Source organism: Salvelinus sp. IW2-2015, linkage group LG13, assembly GCF_002910315.2.
Source record: "Salvelinus sp. IW2-2015 linkage group LG13, ASM291031v2, whole genome shotgun sequence".
NCBI lineage: Eukaryota > Metazoa > Chordata > Actinopteri > Salmoniformes > Salmonidae > Salvelinus > Salvelinus sp. IW2-2015.
In genome coordinates this window covers 20,403,156-20,426,261 of record NC_036853.1, presented here as the reverse complement: position 1 = coordinate 20,426,261, position 23,106 = coordinate 20,403,156, and the positions used below count along the sequence as shown (strand labels likewise).

The 23,106-nt window shown below is 43.0% G+C and overlaps 1 protein-coding gene across 1 annotated transcript in view; it reads right to left on the bottom strand.

Moving 5' to 3' along the window:
* vamp4 (vesicle-associated membrane protein 4) overlaps positions 1–15,524 on the bottom strand; it is a 36,823-nt gene extending 21,299 nt beyond the window's left edge. Inside the window, exons 1-5 of the mRNA XM_023999225.3 lie at positions 15,223–15,524; positions 13,720–13,878; positions 11,392–11,496; positions 10,650–10,696; positions 10,458–10,508 (exon numbers count right to left, since the gene is read on the bottom strand). Of these exons, the coding sequence (XP_023854993.1) occupies positions 10,458–10,508; positions 10,650–10,696; positions 11,392–11,496; positions 13,720–13,722 (206 nt within the window). The 5' untranslated portion in view covers positions 13,723–13,878; positions 15,223–15,524. The remainder of the gene's footprint in view (positions 1–10,457; positions 10,509–10,649; positions 10,697–11,391; positions 11,497–13,719; positions 13,879–15,222) is intronic.
* Positions 15,525–23,106: the final 7,582 nt, after the last annotated feature.

The following is a 23,106-nucleotide window of genomic DNA, read 5'->3' as shown; positions in this document are numbered from 1 at the left end:
GTACAGGAAACCTTTGTTTGCAATTACAGAGATCATACGTTTCCTGTAGTTCTTGACCAGGTTTGCACACACTGCAGCAGGGATTTTGGCCCACTCCTCCATACAGACCTTCAGGTTTCGGGGCTGTCGCTGGGCAATACGGACTTTCAGCTCCCTCCAAAGATTTTCTATTGGGTTCAGGTCTGGAGACTGGCTAGGCCACTCCAGGACCTTGAGATGCTTCTTACGGAGCCACTCCTTAGTTGCCCTGGCTGTTTGTTTCAGGTCGTTGTCATGCTGGAAGACCCAGTCACGACCGATCTTCAATGCTCTTACTGAGGAAGGAGGTTGTTGGCCAAGATCTCGCGATACATGGCCCCATCCATCCTCCCCTCAATACGGTGCAGTATTCCCTGTCCCCTTTGCAGAAAAGCATCGCCAAAGAATGATGTTTCCACCTCCACGCGTTGGGATGGTGTTCTTGGGGTTGTACTCATCCTTCTTCTTCCTCCAAACACAGCGAGTGGAGTTTAAGAACAAAAAGCTCTATTTTTGTCTCATCAGACCACATGACCTTCTCCCTCCTCTTGATCATCCAGATGGAATTTGGCAAACTTCAGACGGGCCTGGACATGCGCTGGCTTGAGCAGGGGGACCTTGCGTGCGCTGCAGGATTTTAATCCATGACGGTATAGTGTGTTACTAATGGTTTTCTTTGAGACTGTGGTCCCAGCTCTCTTCAGGTCATTGACCAGGTCCTGCCGTGTAGTTCTGGGCTGATCCCTCACCTTCCTCATGATCATTGATGCCCCACGAGGTGAGATCTTGCATGGAGCCCCAGACCGAGGGTGATTGACCGTCATTTTGAACTTCTTCCATTTTCTAATAATTGCGCCAACAGTTGTTGCCTTCTCACCAAGCTGCTTTCCTATTTTCCTGTAGCCCATCCCAGCCTTGTGCAGGTCTACAATTTTATCCCTGATGTCCTTACACAGCTCTCTGGCTTGGCCATTGTGGAGAGGTTGGAGTCTGTTTGATTGAGTGTGTGGACAGGTCTTTATACAGGTAACGAGTTCAAACAGGTGCAGTTAATACAGGTAATGAGTGGAGAACAGGAGGGCTTCTTAAAGAAAAACTAACAGGTCTGTGAGAGCCGGAATTCTTACTGATTGTAGGGATCAAATACTTATGTCATGCAATAAAATGCAAATTAATTACTTAAAAATCATACAATGTGATTTCTGGATTTTTGTTTTAGATTCGTCTTTCACATTGAAGTGTACCTATTGATAAAAATTACAGACCTCTACATGCTTGTAAGTAGGAAAACCTGCAAAATCGCAGTGTGTCAAATACTTGTTCTAAAAAGTATTTTAGTCAGCCACAATTGTGCAAGTTCTCCACTTAAAAAGATGAGAGCCTGTAATTGTCATCATACGGTATACTTCAACTATGACAGACATAAATTAGGAAAAAAATTCGGAAATCACATTGTAGGATTTTTAATGAATTATATTGCAAATTAGTGGAAAATAAGTATTTGGTCAAAACAAAGTTTCTCAATACTTTGTTATATACCCTTTGTTGGCAATGACAGAGGTCAAACGTTTTCTGTAAGTCTTCACAAGGTTTTCACACACTGTTGCTGGTATTTTGGCCCATTCCTCCATGCAGATCCCTCTAGAGCAGTGGTGTTTGGGGCTGTTGCTGGGCAACACGAACTTTCAACTCCCTCCAAAGATTTCTATGGGTTGAGATCTGAGAACTGCCTAGGCACTCCAGGACCTTGAAATGCTTCTTACGAAAGCCACTCCTTCGTTGCCCGCGCGGGTGTGGTGTTGGATCATTTTCAGCTGAAAGACCCAGCCCGTTTCATCTTCAATGCCCTTGACTGATGGTGACGTTACTTTGGTCTCTGTGAGAGCCAGAAATCTTGCTTGTTTGTAGGTGACCAAATACTTATTTTCCACCATAATTTGCAAATAAATTCATTAAAAATCCTACAATGTGATTTTCTTGATTTTTTTTCTAATTTTGTCTGTCATAGTTGAAGTGTACCTATGATGACAATTATAGGCCTCTCTCATCTTTTTAAGTGGGAGAACTTGCACAATTGGTGGCTGACTAAATTKTTTTTTGCCTCACTGTATGTTTATTTGTTTAGTTTTTTGGGCTCTGGCTATACCAACATTAAAGGGATACTGTGAGATTACAGCATCCAATATACAGTCCATTCGGAAAGTATTCAGACACCTTCACTTTTCCACATTTTGTTACAGCCTTATTCTAAAATTGACTGAATAGTTTTTTCCCCTCAATCTACAAACAATATCCCATAAAGACAAAGCAAAAACTGTTCATTAGAAATTTTTGCAAATGTGTTAAATAAAAAACAGAAATATGTTATTTACATAAGTGTTCAGACCCTTTGCTATCAGACTCAAAATTGAGCTCAGGTGCATCCTGTTTCCATTGATCATCCTTGATGTTTCTACAACTTGATTGGAGTTCACCTGTGGTKAATTCAATTGATTGGACATGATTTGGAAAGGCACACACCTGTCGATAAGGTGACAGTGCATGTCAGAGCAAAAACCAAGCAATGAGGTCGAAGGAATTGTCCGTAGAGCTCCGGGACTGGATTGTGTCTAGGCACAGATCTGGGGAAGGGTACTAAAAAATGTCTGCAGCATTGAAGGTCCCCAAGAACACAGTGGCTTCCATCATTCTTAAAAATGGAAGACGTTTGGAACCACCAAGACTCTGAGCTGGCCGCCCTTCCATACTGAGCAATCAGGGAAGAAGGGCCTTGGTCAGGGAGATGACCAAGAACCTGATGGTCACTCTGACAGAGCTTCAGAGTTCCTCTGTGGAGATGGGAGAACCTACCAGAAGGACAACTATCTCTGCAGCACTGCACTAATCAGGCCTTTATGGTAGAATGGCCAGACGGAAGCCACTCCTCAGTAAAAGACATACGACAGCCCACTTGGAGTTTGCCAAGAGGCACCTAAAGGTCTCTCAGACAATGAGAAACAAGATTCTCTGGTCTGATAAAAACAAGATTGGAATCTTTGGCCTGAATGCCAAGAGTCAAGTCTGGAGGAAACCTGGCACCACCCCTACGGTGAAGAATGGTGGTGGCAGCATCATGCTGTGGGGATGTTTTTCAGCAGCAGGGACTGGGAGACTAGTCAGGATCGAGGGAACGGAGCAAAGTACAGAGAGATCCTTGATGAAAAGCTACTCCAGAGCGCTCGGGACCTCAGACTGAGGCGAAGGTTCACCTTCCAACAGGACAACGACCCAAAGCACACAGCCAAAACACAGGAGTGGCTTCGGGACAAGTTTCTGAATGTCCTCGAGTTGCCCAGCCAGAGCTCGGACTTGAACCTGATCAAACATCTCTGGGTAGCTCTGAAAATAGCTGTGCAGCGACACTCCTCATCCAACCTGACAGAGCTTGAGAGGATCTACAGAGAAGAATGGGAGAAAATCCCAAAATACACGTGTGCCAAGCTAGTAGTGTCATACCCAAGATGAATTGAGGCTGTAAACACTGCCAAAGGTGCTTCAACAAAGTACTGAGTAAAGGGTCTGAATCCTTATGTAAATGTGATAATTACTTTTATAGATTTTTTTATACATTTGTAAAAAATTATAAAAACCTGTTTTTGCTTTGTCATTGAGGTATTGTGTMTGGATTGATGAGGGAAAAAATAATTGAATACATTTTAGAATAAGGCTGTAACGTAACAAAATGAGAACATATACAGTGGGGAGAACAAGTATTTGATACACCGCCGATTTTGCAGGTTTTCCTACTTACAAAGCATGTAGAGGTCTGTAATTTTTATCATAGGTACACTTCAACTGTGAGAGACAGAATCTAAAACAAAAATCCAGAAAATCACATTGTATAATTTTTAAGTATTTAATTTGCATTTTATTGCATGACATAAGTATTTGATACATCAGAAAAGCAGAACTTAATATTTGGTAGCAGAAACCTTTGGTTTGCAATTACAGCGTTCATACGTTCCTGTAGTTCTTGACCAGGTTGCACACACTGCAGCAGGATTTTGGCCACTCCTCCATACAGACCTTCTCCAGATCCTTCAGGTTCGGGGCTGTCGCTGGCAATACAGACTTTCAGCTCCTCCAAAGATTTTCTATTGGGTTCAGGTTACGTCTGGAGACTGTCTAGGCACTTCCAGGACTTGAAATGCTTCTTACGGAGCCACTCCTTAGTTGCCCTGGCTGTGTGTTTCGGTCGTTGTCATGCTGGAAAGACCCCAGCCACGACCCATCTTCAATGCTCTTACTGAGGGAAGGAGGTTGTTGGCCAAGATCTCGCGATACATGGCCCATCATCCTCCCCTCATATCAGTGGCAGTCGTCCTGTCCCCTTTGCAGAAAAGCATCCCCAAAGAAATGATGTTTCCACCTCCATGCTTCACGGTTGGATGGTTTCTTGGGTTGTACTCATCCTTCTTCTTCCTCCAAAACGGCGAGTGGAGTTTTAGACCAAAAGCTCTATTTTGTCTCATCAGACCACATGACCTTCTCCTCATTCCTCCTCTGGATCATCCAGATGGTCATTGGCAAACTTCAGACGGGCTGGAACATGCACTGGCTTGAGCAGGGGAACCTTGCCGTGCACTGCAGGATTTTAATCCATGACGGCGTAGTGTGTTACTAATGGTTTTCTTTGAGACTGTGTCCCAGCTCTCTTCAGGTCATGACCAGGTCCTGCCGTGTAGTTCTGGCTGATCCCTCACCTTCTTCATGATCATTGATGCCCCACGAGGTGAGATCTTGCATGGAGCCCCAGACCGAGGGTGATTGACGTCTATCTTGAACTCCTTCCATTTTCTAATAATTGCGCCAACAGTTGTTGCCTCTCACCAAGCTGTTTTTCTATTGTCCTGTAGCCCATCCCAGCCTTGTGCAGGTCCTACAATTTTATCCCTGATGTCCTACACAGCTCTCTGGTCTGGCCATTGTGAGGAGGTTGGAGTCTGTTTGATTGAGTGTGTGGAACATGGTGTTTTATATCAGGTAACGAGTTCAAACAGGTGGAGTTTATACAGGTAATGAGTGGAGAAACCGGAGGGCTTCTCAAAGAAAAACTAACAGGTCTGTGAGAGCCGGAATTCTTACTGGTTGGTAGGTGATCAAATACTTATGTCATGCAATAAAATGCAAATTAATTACTTAAAAATCATACAATGTGATTTTCTGGATTTTTGTTTTAGATTCCATCTCTCACAGTTGAAGTGTACCTATGATAAAAATTACAGACCTCTACATGCTTTGTAAGTAGGAAAACCTGCAAAATCGGCAGTGTATCAAATACTTGTTCTCCCCACTGTAGCTAGCTACATCTACGGGCTTTTTCTGTTGTGCGTAATGTGCAGTAAGTAGCCTGTATCATACATGTACTGGATAAGGGCACAATAATTTTGGCTTGGGCTCATTAAATGTAATTAATYAAATGTATTTAATATATGGCTCATCAGGCTCAGGTAGCATCAGGTTAGAATTTATGCTGATCAAAGCTCTAATCAAATACAGACATATTTATATGCTTTATAATACTTTTGAAGGACACTTCTGGTTTTGGCGGGAAATACCGGGTTACCGGGGAGAAAAGTTATTTCTTGGGATGGGAAAATATTAAACCCTAGTCCTGCATGTCTGTGCACACCAAACATCCATACTGGGAGAGTAATTTCCACATCTGCAGTGCGAGTTGACTAATCTACCAGCTCACGTTTGTTGCCTATGTTTTAGTCCTAGTGCATCTGACTAATTATGTACATTGCTTTATTTGAAAGGATTTGAGGGTTAGTTTGAGTTGGGGAAAAAAAGAGCAGCGGGTCATGAGAACTGCAGTGCAGTTGATACTGTCCATTCTATACTGCATGTTGCATAAATTAATATTACTATTGTGATGGATAACAGCCATGGTAATTTGAAATGTCCAGTCAATGTGCATTATGGCTAATGTAGTCAATTTACGGATTCAAAATTGGCCTACAAACGCTTACATCAAATGCTTTAGGACAGCGTCATCTCCCATAGTAACATTGACATTCTAAACATAAAAACAGGGAAAATAAACAAAAATACAAAACACAGTGGCCTATAAGAGGACGAAGCGCTTCTTTTGAGCCTAAAATCGAGAAAACCGGCGCAAAATTGTAAGAGTAGCCCATCCCACAGCTGAGTCATCACTCTTCACTAAGCTCAGGTTCCTAGGACTGAACAGCTCCCTCTGCAACTGGATTCTGGATTTCCTGACGGGCCGACCCCAGGTTGTGAGAGTAAGCAACAACACATCTGCCACGCTGACTCTCAATACAGGGGTCCCTCAGGGGGGGGCGTGCTTAGTCCCCTCCTGTACTCCCTGTTTACCCACAATTGTGTGGCCTTGTACGACTCCAACACCATCATTAAGTTTGCTGACGACACGGCCTGAGCACCAACGACGATGAGACAGCCTATAGGGAGGAGGTCAGTGACCTGGCAGTGTGGTGCCAGGCCAACAATCTCTCCCTCAACGTCAGTAAGACAAAGGAGCTGATCATGGACTACAGAAAACGAAAGGGCCAAGCACACCCCCATCCAAATCGACAGGGGCTGTAGTGGAGCGCGTAGAGAGCTTCAAGTTCCTCGGTGTCCACATCACTAGAGAATTAACATGGTCCACACACACCAACAAAGTCGTGAAGAGMACACGACAACGCCTCTTCCCCCTCAGGAGGCTGAAAAGATTTAGCAAGGGCCACAGACATTAAAAAGTTATACAGCTGCACCACTGAGAGCATCTTTGATTTGATCTGGACTGGTCTGGCAACTGCTTGGCATCCGACTGAAAGACGCTACAGAGTGTAGCGCATACGGCCCAGTGCATCAATGGGGTCAAGCTCCCTGCCATCTAGGACCTCTATACAAGGCGGTGTCAGAGGAAGGCCCTAAAAATTGTCAAAGACTCCAGCCACCCAAGCCATAGACTGCTCTCTCTGCTACCACCCGGCAAGCGCTACCGATGCACCAAGTCTGGAACCAACAAGACCCTGAACAGCTTCTATTACCCAGGCCATTAGACTGTTAAATAGTTAACCACATAGCTACCCAGACTATCTGCATTGACTCTTTTTGCATTAACTCTTTTGACTCATCACATACGCTGCTGCTACTGTTTATTATCTATCCTGTTGCCTAGTCACTTTACACCTACCTATATGTACAGATCCACCTAAATTACCTCGTACCCCTGCATATCGACTCTGTACTGGTACCCCGTGTATATAGCTAAGTTATCGTTACTCTGTGTATTTATTCCTTGTGTTATTATCTCTCTCTCTGCAATGTTGGGAAGGGCCCGTAAGTAAGCATTTCACTGTTAGTCCTACACCTGTTGTTCACGAAACATGTGACAAATAACTGATTTGAGTCTTACAGTATTGCTTTTGGGCAGTATTGATCCATTATGACATCACAACTATATAAACACGTGAGCCCATAGAATTAGAATGTCATGTGTGAACCAGCCATGATGTCACAACTGATCAATACATTCCAAAAACATTCCATTTGAACAGTCTGGTGACTGACTACTGAACATAGAAGATGAGTATCAAGAAGACCATCTAGCAGATTCCTCCTGAGTTATTACAGTAGATCATCATAAAATATAGAACGTGCTACTAGACAAAAACGTGGTTGTGGAAAAAGGTGCCTAAACTGCCGCGGTCAATCTCCTTGATGGTGAGGAGATCGCTGCAGCTGCTACAGAAAGATAATGCTAAAACAGGCAACCTTGGTGCTGCCAGTACATACTCCCGTCAGCCTGCCACCACCAACTCCCGTCAGCCTGCCACCGAGAGGTTTCCTGAGCTCAACCAGAAGGTTCATCACACCTTGCATCCTTCCTCTAGAATCCCAGTACTGGAGTTGACTGAAGAAAGAGTGCTCTGCAATGACTTGCCAGTTTGAAGGCTGTGGAACAAATTAAGAATGAGGAAAAGAAGCCACATCCCCCTTCTAGAATCCCAGTACTGCAAAAGAAAAGTGCCATCTGCAATGGGAAGAGTCAATGCAGCTCCAACATCTCAGCAGAGAGGGAAGGCTACTTTTCCTCACATCTGGAAGCCACTGTGACCTATCCAGACCAAGAGGGATCAAACCTGCGTGGTGAAAGACATCTACCTCTATAGCGCCAAGCCATTGGAAGGCAGTCCATGGAGCCAAATTGGTAGCCAAGTGTCCCACTAGAGCCAGTGTCACTGTGCCAAACAATGATGCCAAAAAGAAGCTATTCCGGCCTGTCAGACCAGAGGACAAGTCACGAAGAAACACATTCAGTTTAATTCAGACCTTAAATGTACAGGATCTACCGCCATGCCCCAATGAGATGGTATGGGATCTCTTCAACCTGGAGGCTGACCAGTTGACAAAATATCTGAAGCCCAAGCTGATCAGTGTCAGGCAGGAATGGAACCTGATGAAGAGTGAGGCCAAGATGGATGCCCAGAATTTGGAGGAGAAGAAAGCAAAGGAACAGTTCAAGTTGAAAAAGTACATCCAGGAGATCTGCCAAATGAAGGTGGATTCTGACCTATGGGTGATAAGAGATAACAAAGAGGAGGAAAGAGGCGATGAAAAACAAAGAAGAGGGCAGCATGGAGAGTAAGCCAAAGCAGATGTGAGATAAAAAATATATATATATATATACAGTACCAGTCAAAGGTTTGGAAACACCTACTCATTCCAGGGTTTTTATTTTTACTATTTTCTACATTGTACTGTAGACTAATAGTGAAGACATCAAAAATATGAAATAACACATATGGAATTTATTTAGAATTCAAGGCACACTTAACCAGCATGGCTACCACAGCATTCTGCAGCGAACACCATCCCATCTGGTTTGTGCTTAGTGGGACTATCATTTGTTTTTCAACAGGACAATGACTCAAAAAACACACCTCCAGGCTGTGTAAGGGCTATTTGACCAAGAAGGAGAGTGATGGTGCTGCATCAGATGACTTGGCCTCCACAATCACCCAACCTCAACCAAACTGAGATGGTTTGGATGAGTTGGACTGCAGAGTGAAGGCAAAACAGCCAACAAGTGCTCAGCATATGTGGGAACTCCTTCAAGACTGTTGGAAAAGCATTCCTCATGAAGATGGTTGAGAAAATGCCTAGAGTGTGCAAAGATGTCATCAAAGCAAAGGGTGGCTACTTTGAAGAATCTCAAATATAAAATATATTTTGATTTGTGTAACACTTTTTTGGTTAATACATGATTCCATGTGTTATTTCATAGTTTTGATGTCTTCACTATTATTCTTCAATGAGTAGATGTGTCCAAACTTTTGACTGGTACTGTATATATATGTCAAATGTAAAGATAGGTGAACAAGGAGTGGGTCCAAGTCAAGAAGAGTGTAAATGAAGAGAATAAGAAAAACAGAGAGGTGAATTAGTCTATTGATGATATAATTCAGTGTTGTGATCATAAGTAGGCCTATTTGTATAATGTATTTTTTCCCTTCAGTTTAATGCCTTTAGAGTGCTCACTGCACAGTCTTGCCTGAGCTGTGCGTACCTTTGCCCATCTAATAACGAGGAGGACCACAATGGAAATAATTTGGTTGACTGATTTTTATCCTTGACCATTTTAATCTGTGTAGTGTTGTATTCATTAAGAAAACGCAATGTATTTTACATTTACCAAACTAAATTAGGCTAATTCCTTCATTCAGGTGGAGACGAAACGTTGATTTGGGATGAGTGCTACCAACTTCAAGCTGAAGCCGTGTGAGCACTGCAGCCGGTGCATTGATCGCAGCCGCATGGAGAAACATAACGAGTTCTGTGCCAAGCTCTCCTCCAAGAGCTCCAGGAGAAGGATCTTTGACTATACCAAGCACCGGCTCAAGGGCACCGACCTGACCGGATACATCAAATAATCTGCGATGCACCAAGGGACCTCTGTCTGTCTGGAAATTAACGCTCAAACAGACAGGCAGACAGACAGAGATAGACAGGACAGTGGAAGGGCTGTGATTGGAGAACAGACATGCAGTCGATGTGCTGTGGGCATCGGCGGTGACTACTAGACCAACCGCTAGACCACCTGCTGCCCAAAAGACAAGGTCTACCTTGGAATCAGAGAGGGTTCCAGTAAGAGGCAGTACTACTAGGAGGCAGTAGTATTGTATCCAGAACCATCAAAATCAACTGTGTTCAGCAGTTCCACAGAAACACATGTAGTTCTTTTCAGTCAGATTTGTTAATGGTGCAGGAAATTCAATATTAAGAAAAAAGGGAATTACGTCTTTCATTCATCATTTCTAATATGACTCAAGCCCCCCTCCCAAAGACACACACACACACACACTTGCGCAGACACACACCAAACACACGCGTGCGTGCGCACGCGCGCACATACACACACTTACTGTCTGATTTTGTCATTTCCGGCCCCAAATCTGGGTCCAGTTGGTCCCCTCCTGAAAGACAAGCATACAGAAAATCTGTTGGCTCCAGATACACAGCCTTACAGCCCAATATGGGCTCTATTCGAAAGCAGAAATAGGCAGAAATAAGTAGTCAATTCAGACACAAACAATGTATGTGGGATTATTACTCACAGGAAGAAGTCCTCCTCTTCATCAGAGTCTTCCTCCAACAGGTTCCTCTGTGAGGGGGCAGAGGTCAGAGGTCAAGGGTCAGACAAATCTCTCCCATTAGGCCCCTCTCCCCGACCACTCCCAAACAGTCCTAGCAAAATTCTTGTTCGAGAAATTACATTTCGCTAAGAAGCTATTTTGGTTTCTTTTTGATCATTTTCATTGAAAATTGTTACCCAGAAATGATTTGATATTGAGATAAAAACAGCTGCATTGGACCTTTAATGATATAAATATTTTTCTTGCTGCATATAAAGACACCACCAGATAACTGGGGGAATGTAATCTATATGATAAAGGCTTAAATCCTTTTTATCTGAAGAGTGGTTCAAACGCCCTTTCTGCCTCTCCACTACCCATGTTCCATCCTCGCCATCTGACTGCTCTGCTCTGCCCACTCCTGGATGTGGTCCCGGGACCCAGAAGAGGACTAGGAGCTATTATCAGAGAAGAGGGGATGGCGAGGGGGGTGTGTGTCTGTTTCTCTTTGATCTTAGCTGAAGACAATAACAACGCTGAGAGAGTAGGAATGGGTCCTCTCTGAACCTCAGAGAAGGGTTTCCGTCTCCCTGCAATGCCCCTCCCGCAAAATCTCTCCCCTTGTTTTTAATTCCGAGCTTAAATGAGTTTGCACTGGGGAAACAAATGTTTTTGTAAATAGAATAGAAACCATTGAACCTGACTCCCTCCACCAGTGTCTCACCCTCTCGCTGCATATGGATCCCGTGACCTCTTCATCATTGAGGTGTCGTTTGAATTTGGGAGGCATGATGGCGTCTTCAGGTTGCTCCTCCCGCTCTGGCTCCCTCTGTAGGACAGGAGGAGAAACACACCTGTTACAAACCTCACACACATATTAATGATACAGTTCAGCAGAAACCTTGGTCCTACTGGGGTGCAAGCTTTTGRTCCAGCCCAGCACTAACATCTGTTTAACTAATCAAGGATAATTCTTTATTAGTAGAATCATGCGTGTAAGTGATGGGCTGGAAATGAAAGCCTGCAGCAAGCCCTCCAGATGACCACTGCTGCTACAGTCATTATACCAATAGCAGACAAATACCAAACACGCAAAGCANACACACACACACACACACACACACACACACACACACACACACACACACACACACAAAAAAATACTGTCTGCTACAGTACAGCAGCAACCCTGGTCCTACTGGGGGGTGAAGGCTTTAGCTCCAGCCAGAAATAACACATCCAATAATCAACCATGATAAGTAGAATCAGGTGTGCTGGGCTGGAAACGAAAGCCTGCAAACTGTTAGCGAGTCCTCCAGGTGACCACTGCTGCTACAGTCATCATACCAACGCCAGACACTCACTCACTCAACACCAGCTTACTGTCCAGATGGTTATCACGTCACAGATATAGTGTGGCATAGCTGGCCTGCCTGCTTGAGTCTTTACACACTTCTGGTCCAACACAACCTCTTATGTTCAGAATAATGATTGAGTCTGGTTCCTCTCAATGTTCCCTGAGTCTTTARGCCACTGCTAAATCTATAAACTAAGTATGCCAAACATTAGGAATGCTGGCCCATGTTGACTCCAATGCTTCCCACAGAAGTGTCAGTGTTGGCTGGTTGTCATTTGGGTGGTGGACCGTACTTTATACACACACACACATAACTGTTGAGCGTGAAAGTTCTTGACACAAACCGGTGCGCCTGGCACCTACTACCATACCCAGTTCAAAAGGCACTTACATGTTTTGTCTTGCCCATTCACCCTCTGAACGGCACTCAAAGACAATCCATCTCAATTGTCCCAAGACTTAAAAATCCTTCTTTAACCGGTCTCCTCCCCTTCATCGACACTGATTGAGGTGGAGTTAACAAGTAACATCAATAAGGGATCATAGCMTTCACCTGGATTCACCTGGTCAGTCTATGTCATGGAAAGAGCAGGTGTTCTTAATGTTTTGTACACAGTGTTTCTGGAAAACACTGGTCATGTTTCGTCAAACACATATTTAAGTGTAACAGCAGACAGAGCAGTCAAGAAAGGAGTGGGGTTTGTWTGTGTGAGGCCTGCAGTCCTCACCATGTAAAGTGAGAGCAGAGAAGAACACTTCACCTAAATCTTCAAAACATATAGAACTCATTTAGAGTTTTTAAACAAGCATATTCAGTAACAGAACCATTCTGGTTTTAAAACCATTTCCCCTAACCCCTAGGCCTAGAGGGATTATTTCAGGCTTGCCAGGATGTGATGTAGGAGAGTTAGGACTACTTATGAGTGGGTGGTGCTGTTGGACAGATTTTTAAACACTAAAATGTTCCATTTCAGCAGAGTGGCCTTAGTTGTTATTCAGAGGTGCTCCTGTTCCCTGTTAAGGGGTGGTACGTGGGAGCAGTTTTATTGGGGAGCAGGGTTTGATTTAAAACCTCTTGCTGGCTATGCTGTGGTACCAAGCTCTCTCAGGGGAGGGTTCCTGTGTCTGTTCTCTGCTGCCTGTACCTCTTCATTGAGTGTGACTCTCCTCCCTGGTTCCTCCTCTCCGCTCTCCTCCCTAGGCCCTGTCTCTTTCMCTGAACCCCGGAGTAGAAAACATGCTGTTCCTCCAGCTAGCCTCAACCATTCCTGTTCCCAGATCAGTTGAGTACCTGGGTGTGCATCAAACCCAGCCCCAGGTCCATAAAACTCAACCCCTGCTTCTCAGTGGAACAAAGGCCTCCTGTGTAGCCTCCGAGTTGTACAACCAAACATCAAATTGTTCCGCTGAAACTGAAGTCAAATGCATTTAGGTGAGGAGAGACAGCGCAAGGAAGAGTAAATACCTCCTTTTCCCACTCCAAACCCATCGCCTTTTCATACTTTTATGCTGCACATGAATTGGGGACAAAGATTTATTGAATTGAACTCTGTCTAAACACATCCCACCTCTCCTGTCTTCACAGCTTCCACCCCAAGCCCTTCTCTCCTGCTCCAGCCCCTCTTGCCCCAGCCCCTCCACCCAAGTTCCTCCACCCAAGTTCCTCCACCCAAGTTCCTCCAGTCCCTCTGGTACCATTGAATCCAGCTCAGACTCTGAAACTGTTGCTTTTCTCAGCGTCTCCTTCTGGCAGTGCAGTTGGAAAAGGGCCGTTCCGTGGCCAGGAGCGGAGTAGAACTTTCTGGTAAACAGAGAAGGAGATAGTGGCAGGGGACAGGGCTCTATCTCACGCAACTACAGAGAAAAGAGAGAGAGAGATGCACAGAAAGAAGAGAAAAGCCAAATCTAGCAGAGCTGGGTTGCATATATGTAAGTATGCAGCTTTGAAATAAGCACTTTAAAGGCACAATCTGTAACGTCAAGTTGTGGTAAGAAGTTTTGGTCATCCCAAAATCTATGAAGAAAAGAGGGATGGATGGGAAGAGAGAGATGGAGYGAGGAGTGTTTGTGTGTTTAATTGCACCCTTGAGTGTATGTCCCAATGCCACAGGGGACTGTGAAACTACAGATTGTGCATTTAAAAATCAAGTGAGGAAAAAGCAGTTATCAGCTGAGAAGGTGTAGCCTATTCCTAGTATCTAAAAGGCAGAAGGTCATCAGCTATAAGGGGAATGATGAAATGACAGAGAGCCTCATATCTGGTAAGAAAGTAAACAACCAGTTTAGGCAGCCATAATCAAAGGTTTATCTGAAGGAAGTAAAACTCTGATATTTCTGTTTGGCTGAGAGCATAGTTCACACTTCACATAGCCTAGTGTATGATACAGGAGTTGGTTAAAGCAGGTACAGACTAGCAATAATATATGCAAGACCTCGCCGACGTTCCTATATCAGCTGTCCCTTGGACAACTAAGTCACGTACATTTGTATTGACGAAATCCTTACAACATTCTGGCTTGTAAGGAAACTTTCCACGTTTAAGTGCTTTAGTTCAGTCTGTATACCAGAAAGCTGGTATGACAGCGACTTATTAGGCAATGCAAGGCCCTGCCCGGGGCATCGCTGAGCTGCAGTTAACCATGGTATTTGATGATTACAGTATTCAATGGATTAGCTAGCACTCTACATAAAATCCAGTTGACACACTGATACATCTCCTCTGATCTGATGACATAACCAGTAACATTAATCATTTGACACCAATTAATCCTTTGACATCAACAACACTGATTGTGTAACAATAGCCAGCTAAGGTTCGTTAGCTACAGTAGCTATCCTCAGCAATTCGTCATCAAGAATAGAGTGAGCTATATCATATTGCAGTCACGCCACACAGCCAGCTAAATCTGAAATATCGAGAATGCCAGACAGTCATTGTCTTCTGTGAATGGAAAATGTACGTCAGCTAGCAGAGCTGGTTTAGCTAGCCAGTTGGTTAATAATTGGCTACCTAACACAATCAGGACTAGCTATTTGAAGTCAACAAATACAATGTCATTATTTTAGTTAAGAGTATAGTCTAGCGTGTGGCTAAAATGAATATGCAGACAGGCCGCTGGCGACGACGTTCATTTCATAGCCACAGAGAAAACACACAGCTGTAATGTTAGCTAGCCAGCAAGCTAATGCTAACGTTACCTGCTGTTTTCGTTGAATCCACTCTCGCTCTTGACACAGACGACCAAACAAGCTTTGTTTATAAATACAGGATCACAATGTTCTGTTTAGCTTTCTAAAATAAATCAATGCATTTTCTTCCAGCTGAGGACGGTCGCTACAGAGATGCTCTCCKAATTCTTCCTGCTTTCTCTGATCAGCTGGAGAATACCCTTAGCGCCTGCCCAGTCTCTCTCCCTGATTTGTGGCAGCGTCAATCTGAACATTGGCACAATCAAGTAAATACAATTGGTGGAAGACTGAAATGCTGAAAATGAAAATAGAGAGAAATGGCTATGATTGGGAACCTTCATAGGTGTAAGTGCTGTGGGGGTGACCATGGCTCAGACATGCCTACTGGTAGTTCATTTTTATGCCATGCCTTAGATGAGTTCTTCAGTTCAACCAGCAGTTTCAAGGGTAGCTGTCTAGTCCAGACCTACTACACTACTGTAACAGCCCTGAAATAGTCTGTTCTGGTGTTTGTAAACATGGAAAAGAATCAATGAAAGACGGAAGAGAATTTGTTGAATGGCACACCAGAGGCCCTGATGAGAGCAACAGATGACCCCGCGTCTGAGAGTGGCTCCAAGCAAGGCGGATGAAGGAATGGAGATGGGTATGCTAGAGGAGGATGAGGAGAGGATGAAGGAGGTTGGATGGTGAGAGGAAGATGTAGAGAGTGTGGTGAAGATGATGAGAGATTCCTAAAGAGTAAAAGTAATATATGGCCATATATATACTTTGCTGTTTCTTGTATCTACTGTAGATGATACTTGCCATCTCGTTTTGAGATTAGATTGAGATGGTGTAGATTATTGTAGGTTTATCATTTGGGATGTACAAATGTTGAAAACACACAGAAACCTATCGAAGTATGAGTGTTTATTTTTGTACAATATAGATGTGGCTGCCCATAAATTTATGGAATCACATTGTATTTATCAAATCAAATTTTATTGGTCACATACACATGGTTAGCAGATGTTAATGCGAGTGTAGCGAAATGCTTGAGCTTCTAGTTCTGACCGTGCAGTAATATCTAACAAGTAATCTAACCTAACAATTTCACAACAACTACCTTATACACACAAGTGTAAAGGAATGAATAAGAATATGTACATAAAAATATATGAATGAGTGATGGCCGAACGGCATAGGCAAGATGCAGTAGATAGTATAGAGTACAGTATATACATATGAGATGAGTAATGTAGGGTATGTAAACATTATATAAAGTGGCATTGTTTAAAGTGGCTAGTGATACATTTATAACTATTTAATATTATTATTTATAAAACATGGTTTAGATTTTGTTGTTGTAATCAATGACTGTATATGGTATATAATCTCCCAAGTGGCGCAGTGGTCTAAGGCACTGCATCTCAGTGCAAGAGGCGTCACTACAGTCCCTGGATCAAATCCAGGCTGTATCACAACTGACTTTCCTAGTTAAATAAAGGTTACATTTAAATAAATAAAAAATAWTCCACTATTATTTTAGMCTAAATCCTCCAAGGATTTCCATTGGGAATTCCTTATGCTGTTGCCACCAGCAGGGGGCGAGAGAGCACAGCGTTTTGCGTCTACCCTCAACAACACACGTCTGTGACTACAACTTTAACCGTTTCTTCTCCTGTCTCTTTGTTCTCATAAACAGGTATGTGGTGTACACAAGCACATTATCTATAGAACATGTTAGAGTTGAAATGGTTATCAGAGTGATACTTAACTTTTATGTTGAAATAGTAAAGTTTAAATGTGTAAATTGATCAAGTGAAAACTGTTAGTGATCTTGACATATAGAGATGACTGGATTTTCAGATATACAAGGCTAGCCCATGGAATAACATAAGAATAAATGGCGCCAGATAATATTCTGGTTTGAATTTATTAATTTATAGCACCTCTGAGATAATATTGTGGTTTATTATCTACTCTGTTTACATGGTRTAGGCCCTGACATCTCCCCGCCCAAGTGTTATATGTTACAGAGTTGTATTTTTAGAGAAAAACTATACGGTAACGCTAAGCTAATGCTAGCCTGTCAAGCATATAGGGTTGCTATTAGCTTAGTAGCTACCGTTAGCTGGCTTACACCTCGATCACACCGACAGTGTCATTGCATCCAGAAGTATGTTCATTTCCAATGGAACACTGCATTTTCTCTGCAGCATTTTGTTGCAGAGGCAGTTGAAGTGCGTTCTGTGTGGTGCGTACGTTGGATTTATCAGACGTAAGCATCAAACTGTATGCATAGACGGCTTGACAAAAATGGTAGCAGATGGTGAAGGATTCATTTTTGTTGCACACATATCCAGATTATGCTGAGTACCATTTTGCGTAAAGACACTGTCGGTGTGATCAAGGCATTACACCTTTTTTTTCTCCAAATGCGGATGCAGCCTAATTCAATGTCTCACATACACAAATAATATACAGTGCACCCTCTGTTGAACTCTTTTTGTCTTGCCCATTCACTCTTCCTGGTAAAAGCGGAACGAGGGAGAGCTCTGTTTATTGCTCTGGAAATATTATTGTTTTAAAAGTGTATTGAAAAGTTTCTTAGTAGCTAGCTAACTTTTGAGTTTGGATCCCGCGACGCAGTTGGCATCAGTTGCTGGGACTACTACTCTCTGTCCGGTGAGCCTGCCGACCAAGGCCGGATCTGAAGAGCTATTTGGCGTATTAGCTAGCACGCACACACACACACACACACACACACACACACTAATTGGTTAATGGACTGCTGAATGTATATTTCTTCCCCCTCACTTTGTTTGCTCTTTTCCAAATTATGTCCATCTCTGATAAGCTACCCGGGAAAGGTCTGAAAATAGCCCATATTAATATATGTAGCCTTACAAATAAGGTTCATGAAATCAATAACTTGCTAACATCAGATAACATTCATATATTAGCCATTTCTGAAACTTAGATAATTCATTTGATGATACAGCAGTAGCAATACAAGGATATAACATCTATTGAAGAGAATGAAATGCTTATGACGGAGGTGTTGCTGTATACACTACCGGTCAAAAGTTTTAGAACACCTACTCATTCAAGGGTTTTTCTTTATTTTTACAATTTTTTACATTGTAGAATAATAGTGAAGACATCAAAACTATGAAATAACACATATGGAATCATGTAGTAACCAAAAAAGTGTTTAAAACAAATCAAAATATATTTTATATTTGAGATTCTTCAAATAGCCACCCTTTGCTTTGATTACAGCTTTGCACACTCTTCGCATTCTCTCAACCAGCTTCATCTTGAATGCTTTTCCAACAGTCGTGAAGGAGTTCCCACATATGCTGAGCACTTGTTGGCTGGTTTTCCTTAAGTCTGCGGTCCGACTCATCCCAAACCATCTCAATTTGGTTGAGGTCGGTGATTGTGAGGCCAGGTTATCTGATTCAGCACTCCATCACTCTCCTTCTTGGTCAAATAGCCCTTACACAGCCTGGAGGTGTGTTGGGTCATTGTCCTGTTGAAAAACAAATGATAGTCCCACTAAGCACAAACCAGATGGGATGGCGTATCGCTGCAGAATGCTGGGTAGCCATGCTGGTTAAAACCTGTTGGGGACCAGGGGGTGCTATTTTCACTTTTGGGAAAATCGTATGATTTTTAAACGGCCTCGTACTCAATTCTTGCTCGTACATATGCATATTATTATTACTATTGGATAGAAACAGTCTCTAGTTTCTAAAAACGTTTGAATTATTTCTCTAAGGGAAACAGAACCCCTTTACAGACCATTTCCTAACCGGAAGTGAGATTTCCAAAAGCGAACTCTCTCTTCAAGAGCTTGTCTATAAAAGGGCATGTCACTTATGACTGTAGAAACACGTCATACGCCTTCGCCTGGGTGTCATGCGGAAGTGAGAGAAGAAATCAGTTGATTACTCGATCAGGGACTGAACACAACCTCTTGGACTGAGACGTGCGCACTTTCTTTTTTTTTCTGGCGCCGAAGTAGGAACTGTACTCGGCTCATGGAAGAACCTTTTTAAAGGTGAATATGATCTCTGGCTTCGATTTTCTTTGATACATGTCACAATATCATCCTAAAGTATGTTTTTTCAATATAGTTTAATTATATTATTGAAATTTATTCTGGACTTTAGACGTGATGCGTCGCAAGAATTGGTTCAAGAACGAGAGGCTAGCAACGCACGGCCAGTGTGCTTGCTAATTCTGAGGGAAATCGTTCGTTATGGATCCAAATAAAGTCGGTTCTGAACAAGGACCCCTTGGAGAACATTCTGATGGAAGATCAACAAAGATAAGGACCCAATTTGGGATGCTTTTTCATATATATCTGTCGAACTGTGCTATGCTACCGTTTGACTAGAATCAATGCTGCTGTGTGTTAGCTATTGTAGTAAGCTAATATAACGATATATTGTGTTTTCGCTGTAAAACACTTCAAAAATCGGAAATATTGGCTCTGTTCACAAGATCTTATTCTTTCATTAGCTATCCACCATATATTGTTCTGAAATGTTTTATGATGTGTAATTAGTAGTTGACGTTGGTGTCTGTATTTTCTCTGGCTACTGCCGTGCGATTTCTGACTGTAGCTGTGATGGTGGCTATGATGGTAGCAGTAATGTAAAACTGATTTATAGCTAAAATATGCACATTTTTCGAACAAAACATAGATTTATTGTGTAACATGTTATAGGACTGTCATCTGAGGGAGTTTTTTCTAGGTTATTTAGGTTGGTTCTAGGTTGGTTCTAGGTTAGTTAGTTAGCTACTTGCATGCTACCGTTGCTGTGAAAAATGTCTGTCTGTCTTTTGTATTTGGTGGTGAACTAACATAAATATATGTGGTGTTTTCGCTGTAAAACACTTCAACAATCGGAAATATTGTCTGTATCACAAGATATTTGTCTTTCATTAGCTATCCACCAATATATTTGTCTGAAATGTTTTATGATGTGTAATTAGGTAGTTGGTGTCTGTATTTACTCTGGCTACTCCCGTGCGATTTCTGACTGTAGCTATGATGGTAGCAGTAATGTAAAACTGATTTATAGCTAAAATATGCAATTTTTTGAACAAAACATAGATTTATTGTGTAACATGTTATAGGACTGTCATCTGAGGTAGTTTTTTCTAGGTTATTTAGGTTGGTTCTAGGTTAGTTAGGTTGGCTTGTGCATGCTACCTGCAGGCCTACTTGTGCTGTGAAAAATGTCTGTCTGTCTTTTTTATTTGGTGGTGACCTAACATAAATATATGTGGTGTTTTCTCTGTAAAACATTTAAAAAATCGGACATGTTGGATGGATTACAAGATGTTTATCTTTCAAATGCTGTATTGGACTTGTTAATGTGTGAAAGTTAAATATTTCAAAAAAAAAATTTGAATTTGCCGCTCTGCCTTTTCAATGGAATGTGGGAGGTGCCGCTAGCGGCACCCCTGGCCTAAACAGGTTTTAAGTATGCCTTGAATTCTAAATAAATCACAGACAGTGTCACCAGCAAAGCACCCACACACGATAACACCTCCTCCTCCATGCTTTACGGTGGGAAATACACATGCAGATATCATCCGTTCACACACACCGTCTCTCACAGACACGGCAATTGGAACCAAAAATCTCAAATTTTCCACCGGTCTAATGTCCATTGCTTGTGTTTCTTGGCCCAAGCAAGTCTCTTCTTTTTATTGGTGTCCTTTAGTGGTGGTTTCTTTGCAGAAATTCGACCATGAAGCCTGATTCACACAGTCTTCTCTGAACAGTTGATTGAATGTCTGTTACTTGAACTCTGGGTCTTCCATTCCTGTGGCAGTCCTCATGAGAGCCAGTTTCATCGTAGTGCTTGATGGTTTTTGCGACTGCACTTGAAGAAACTTTCAAAGTTTTTGAAATTTTCCGTATTGACTGACCTTCATGTCTTAAAGTAATGATGGACTGTCTCTCTCTTGCTTATTTGATCTGTTCTTGCATAATATGGACTTGGTCTTTTACCAAATAGGGCTTCTTCTGTAACCCCCCCCCACCCCCACATTGTCACAACACAACTAATTGGTCTCATAATGCATATAAGTAAGATCACTTATTCAGCACACCTGCTAATTCTAAATCAGATTCACTTACTAAGTCTTGATATCAGTGTCTGAGAGACATGCCCAAAGAGTGTGCAAAGTTCGTCATCAAGTGCAAGCGAAGATGGCTATTGGAAGTCTCAAAATCTCAAAAATGATATTTTCATTTATTTCACACTTTTTTGGGTTACTACATGATTCTGTATGTTATTTCATCGATGTGATTTCTTAGTCATAGATTAAGTTTATAGATCGTAGTTTGCAAAGGTTTAATACGCCATCAGGAGGAGCTGCAAGGTGCCAAGGCATCGTCTCTTGCCAAACAGGGACAGTGGACTCGATGGACAGTGTGGAAGAGAAATCAGCGAAGAGGAAGGATCTGTGGCCATGAAGCGAGGCGGTTGAGCTTTTCCATCAGAGCAACATATGACGTCCTTCCAACACCAGTTAATCTTCACCAATGGTATGGTGAAGATCCGGACTGTGCCCTCTGTTCCATGCCAGCCAACCTCAGGCACATTCTCACAGGGTGTAAAACAAGCCTCACCCAAGGACGCTACACTTGGCGTCACAACCAAGTCCTTAAAAACCTTGCGTCCCCCCTGGAGGACAAGCGAGCTGCCACCAACTCCCTACCACCCCCAGCAGCATCACACCCCTTACGGACGACCTTTCCGCGAAGGGCTAAACCACCGAAGAGCGGCTCTACACCATTAGAGCGAGACCAGCTGCGCTTGGCCCCGACTGAAAATGCTAGCTGACATTGGCCGGCAACTTGTGTTTCCTCCGGAATCGCAACCACCACCCTAAACCTGACATGGTGCTCTGGTCCCATTCGCTCAAGAAGGTCTTCATCATGAGCTCAAAGTACCCTGGAGGACTCAGTAGATGAGGCTTATGAGCGAAAACATCTGCGCTATGCTGATCTAGCTGCCGAAGCACGGCATCATGGCTGGAACACAGAAGTCCGACCAGTGGAGGTGGGCTGCAGAGGTTTTGTGGCAACATCTACAACCAGACTGCTTAGAGACCTGGGAATTAAGGGCCAGAGCCAGCGTTCGGCAATCAAAGCTGTATCAGAGGCGGCAGAAGGCAGCAGTCAATGGCTCTGGATGAAGAGGAAAGACCCCAGCTGGGCCCCGAAAGGTAGAGAGGGCCAGGAGGTATGCGGTCAACAATGCTTGACTCAGGGAGGAAGACGCCCCTGCCATGCATAGTCCCATGGGATGTTGGCTATCAACAACAAGGCAACTCCTATGACTAATTGGGAATGGGACGCAAGCGTAGGATTGATCACCCTGTCGCTGGCCGCCTTTGGGGAGGGTGTATAGTGTGAAAGGCCGAAACACCCTAGGAACCAAAGGTACACTACTGACGATGCGCTCCCCAAATTTCACCAGTCTCACTGTTCATGAACTCTTGGAAGTGCTTGCACAAAGGATAGTAACATCTCATCCTGTGTTCTTCGAATCTGAGTCAGATGATATCATGGATACCGGTAGTTTAGTTTATTGTATCTACTTTGAGAAACGTTGTCTTGCATCTTCTAAAGTAGACAAGATGGAGCTGTATCTGTCTTTATCCCAGCCAACAAAGTGTGGCAAATGGCTTGTCCTTCATGTGAATCGCTCCTGATCTGCTGTGTGTTTAGTGTCAGAGAGGCCTCGGTACTCCTAACAAACACACCAGATGGTTGGTCCTATAACTTTTCAAATCAAATCAAATTTTTGTTGTCACATGCGCCAAGTGTAGACCTTACCGTGAAATGTGTGTGTGTTGGAGTGTCAGTGTAATATG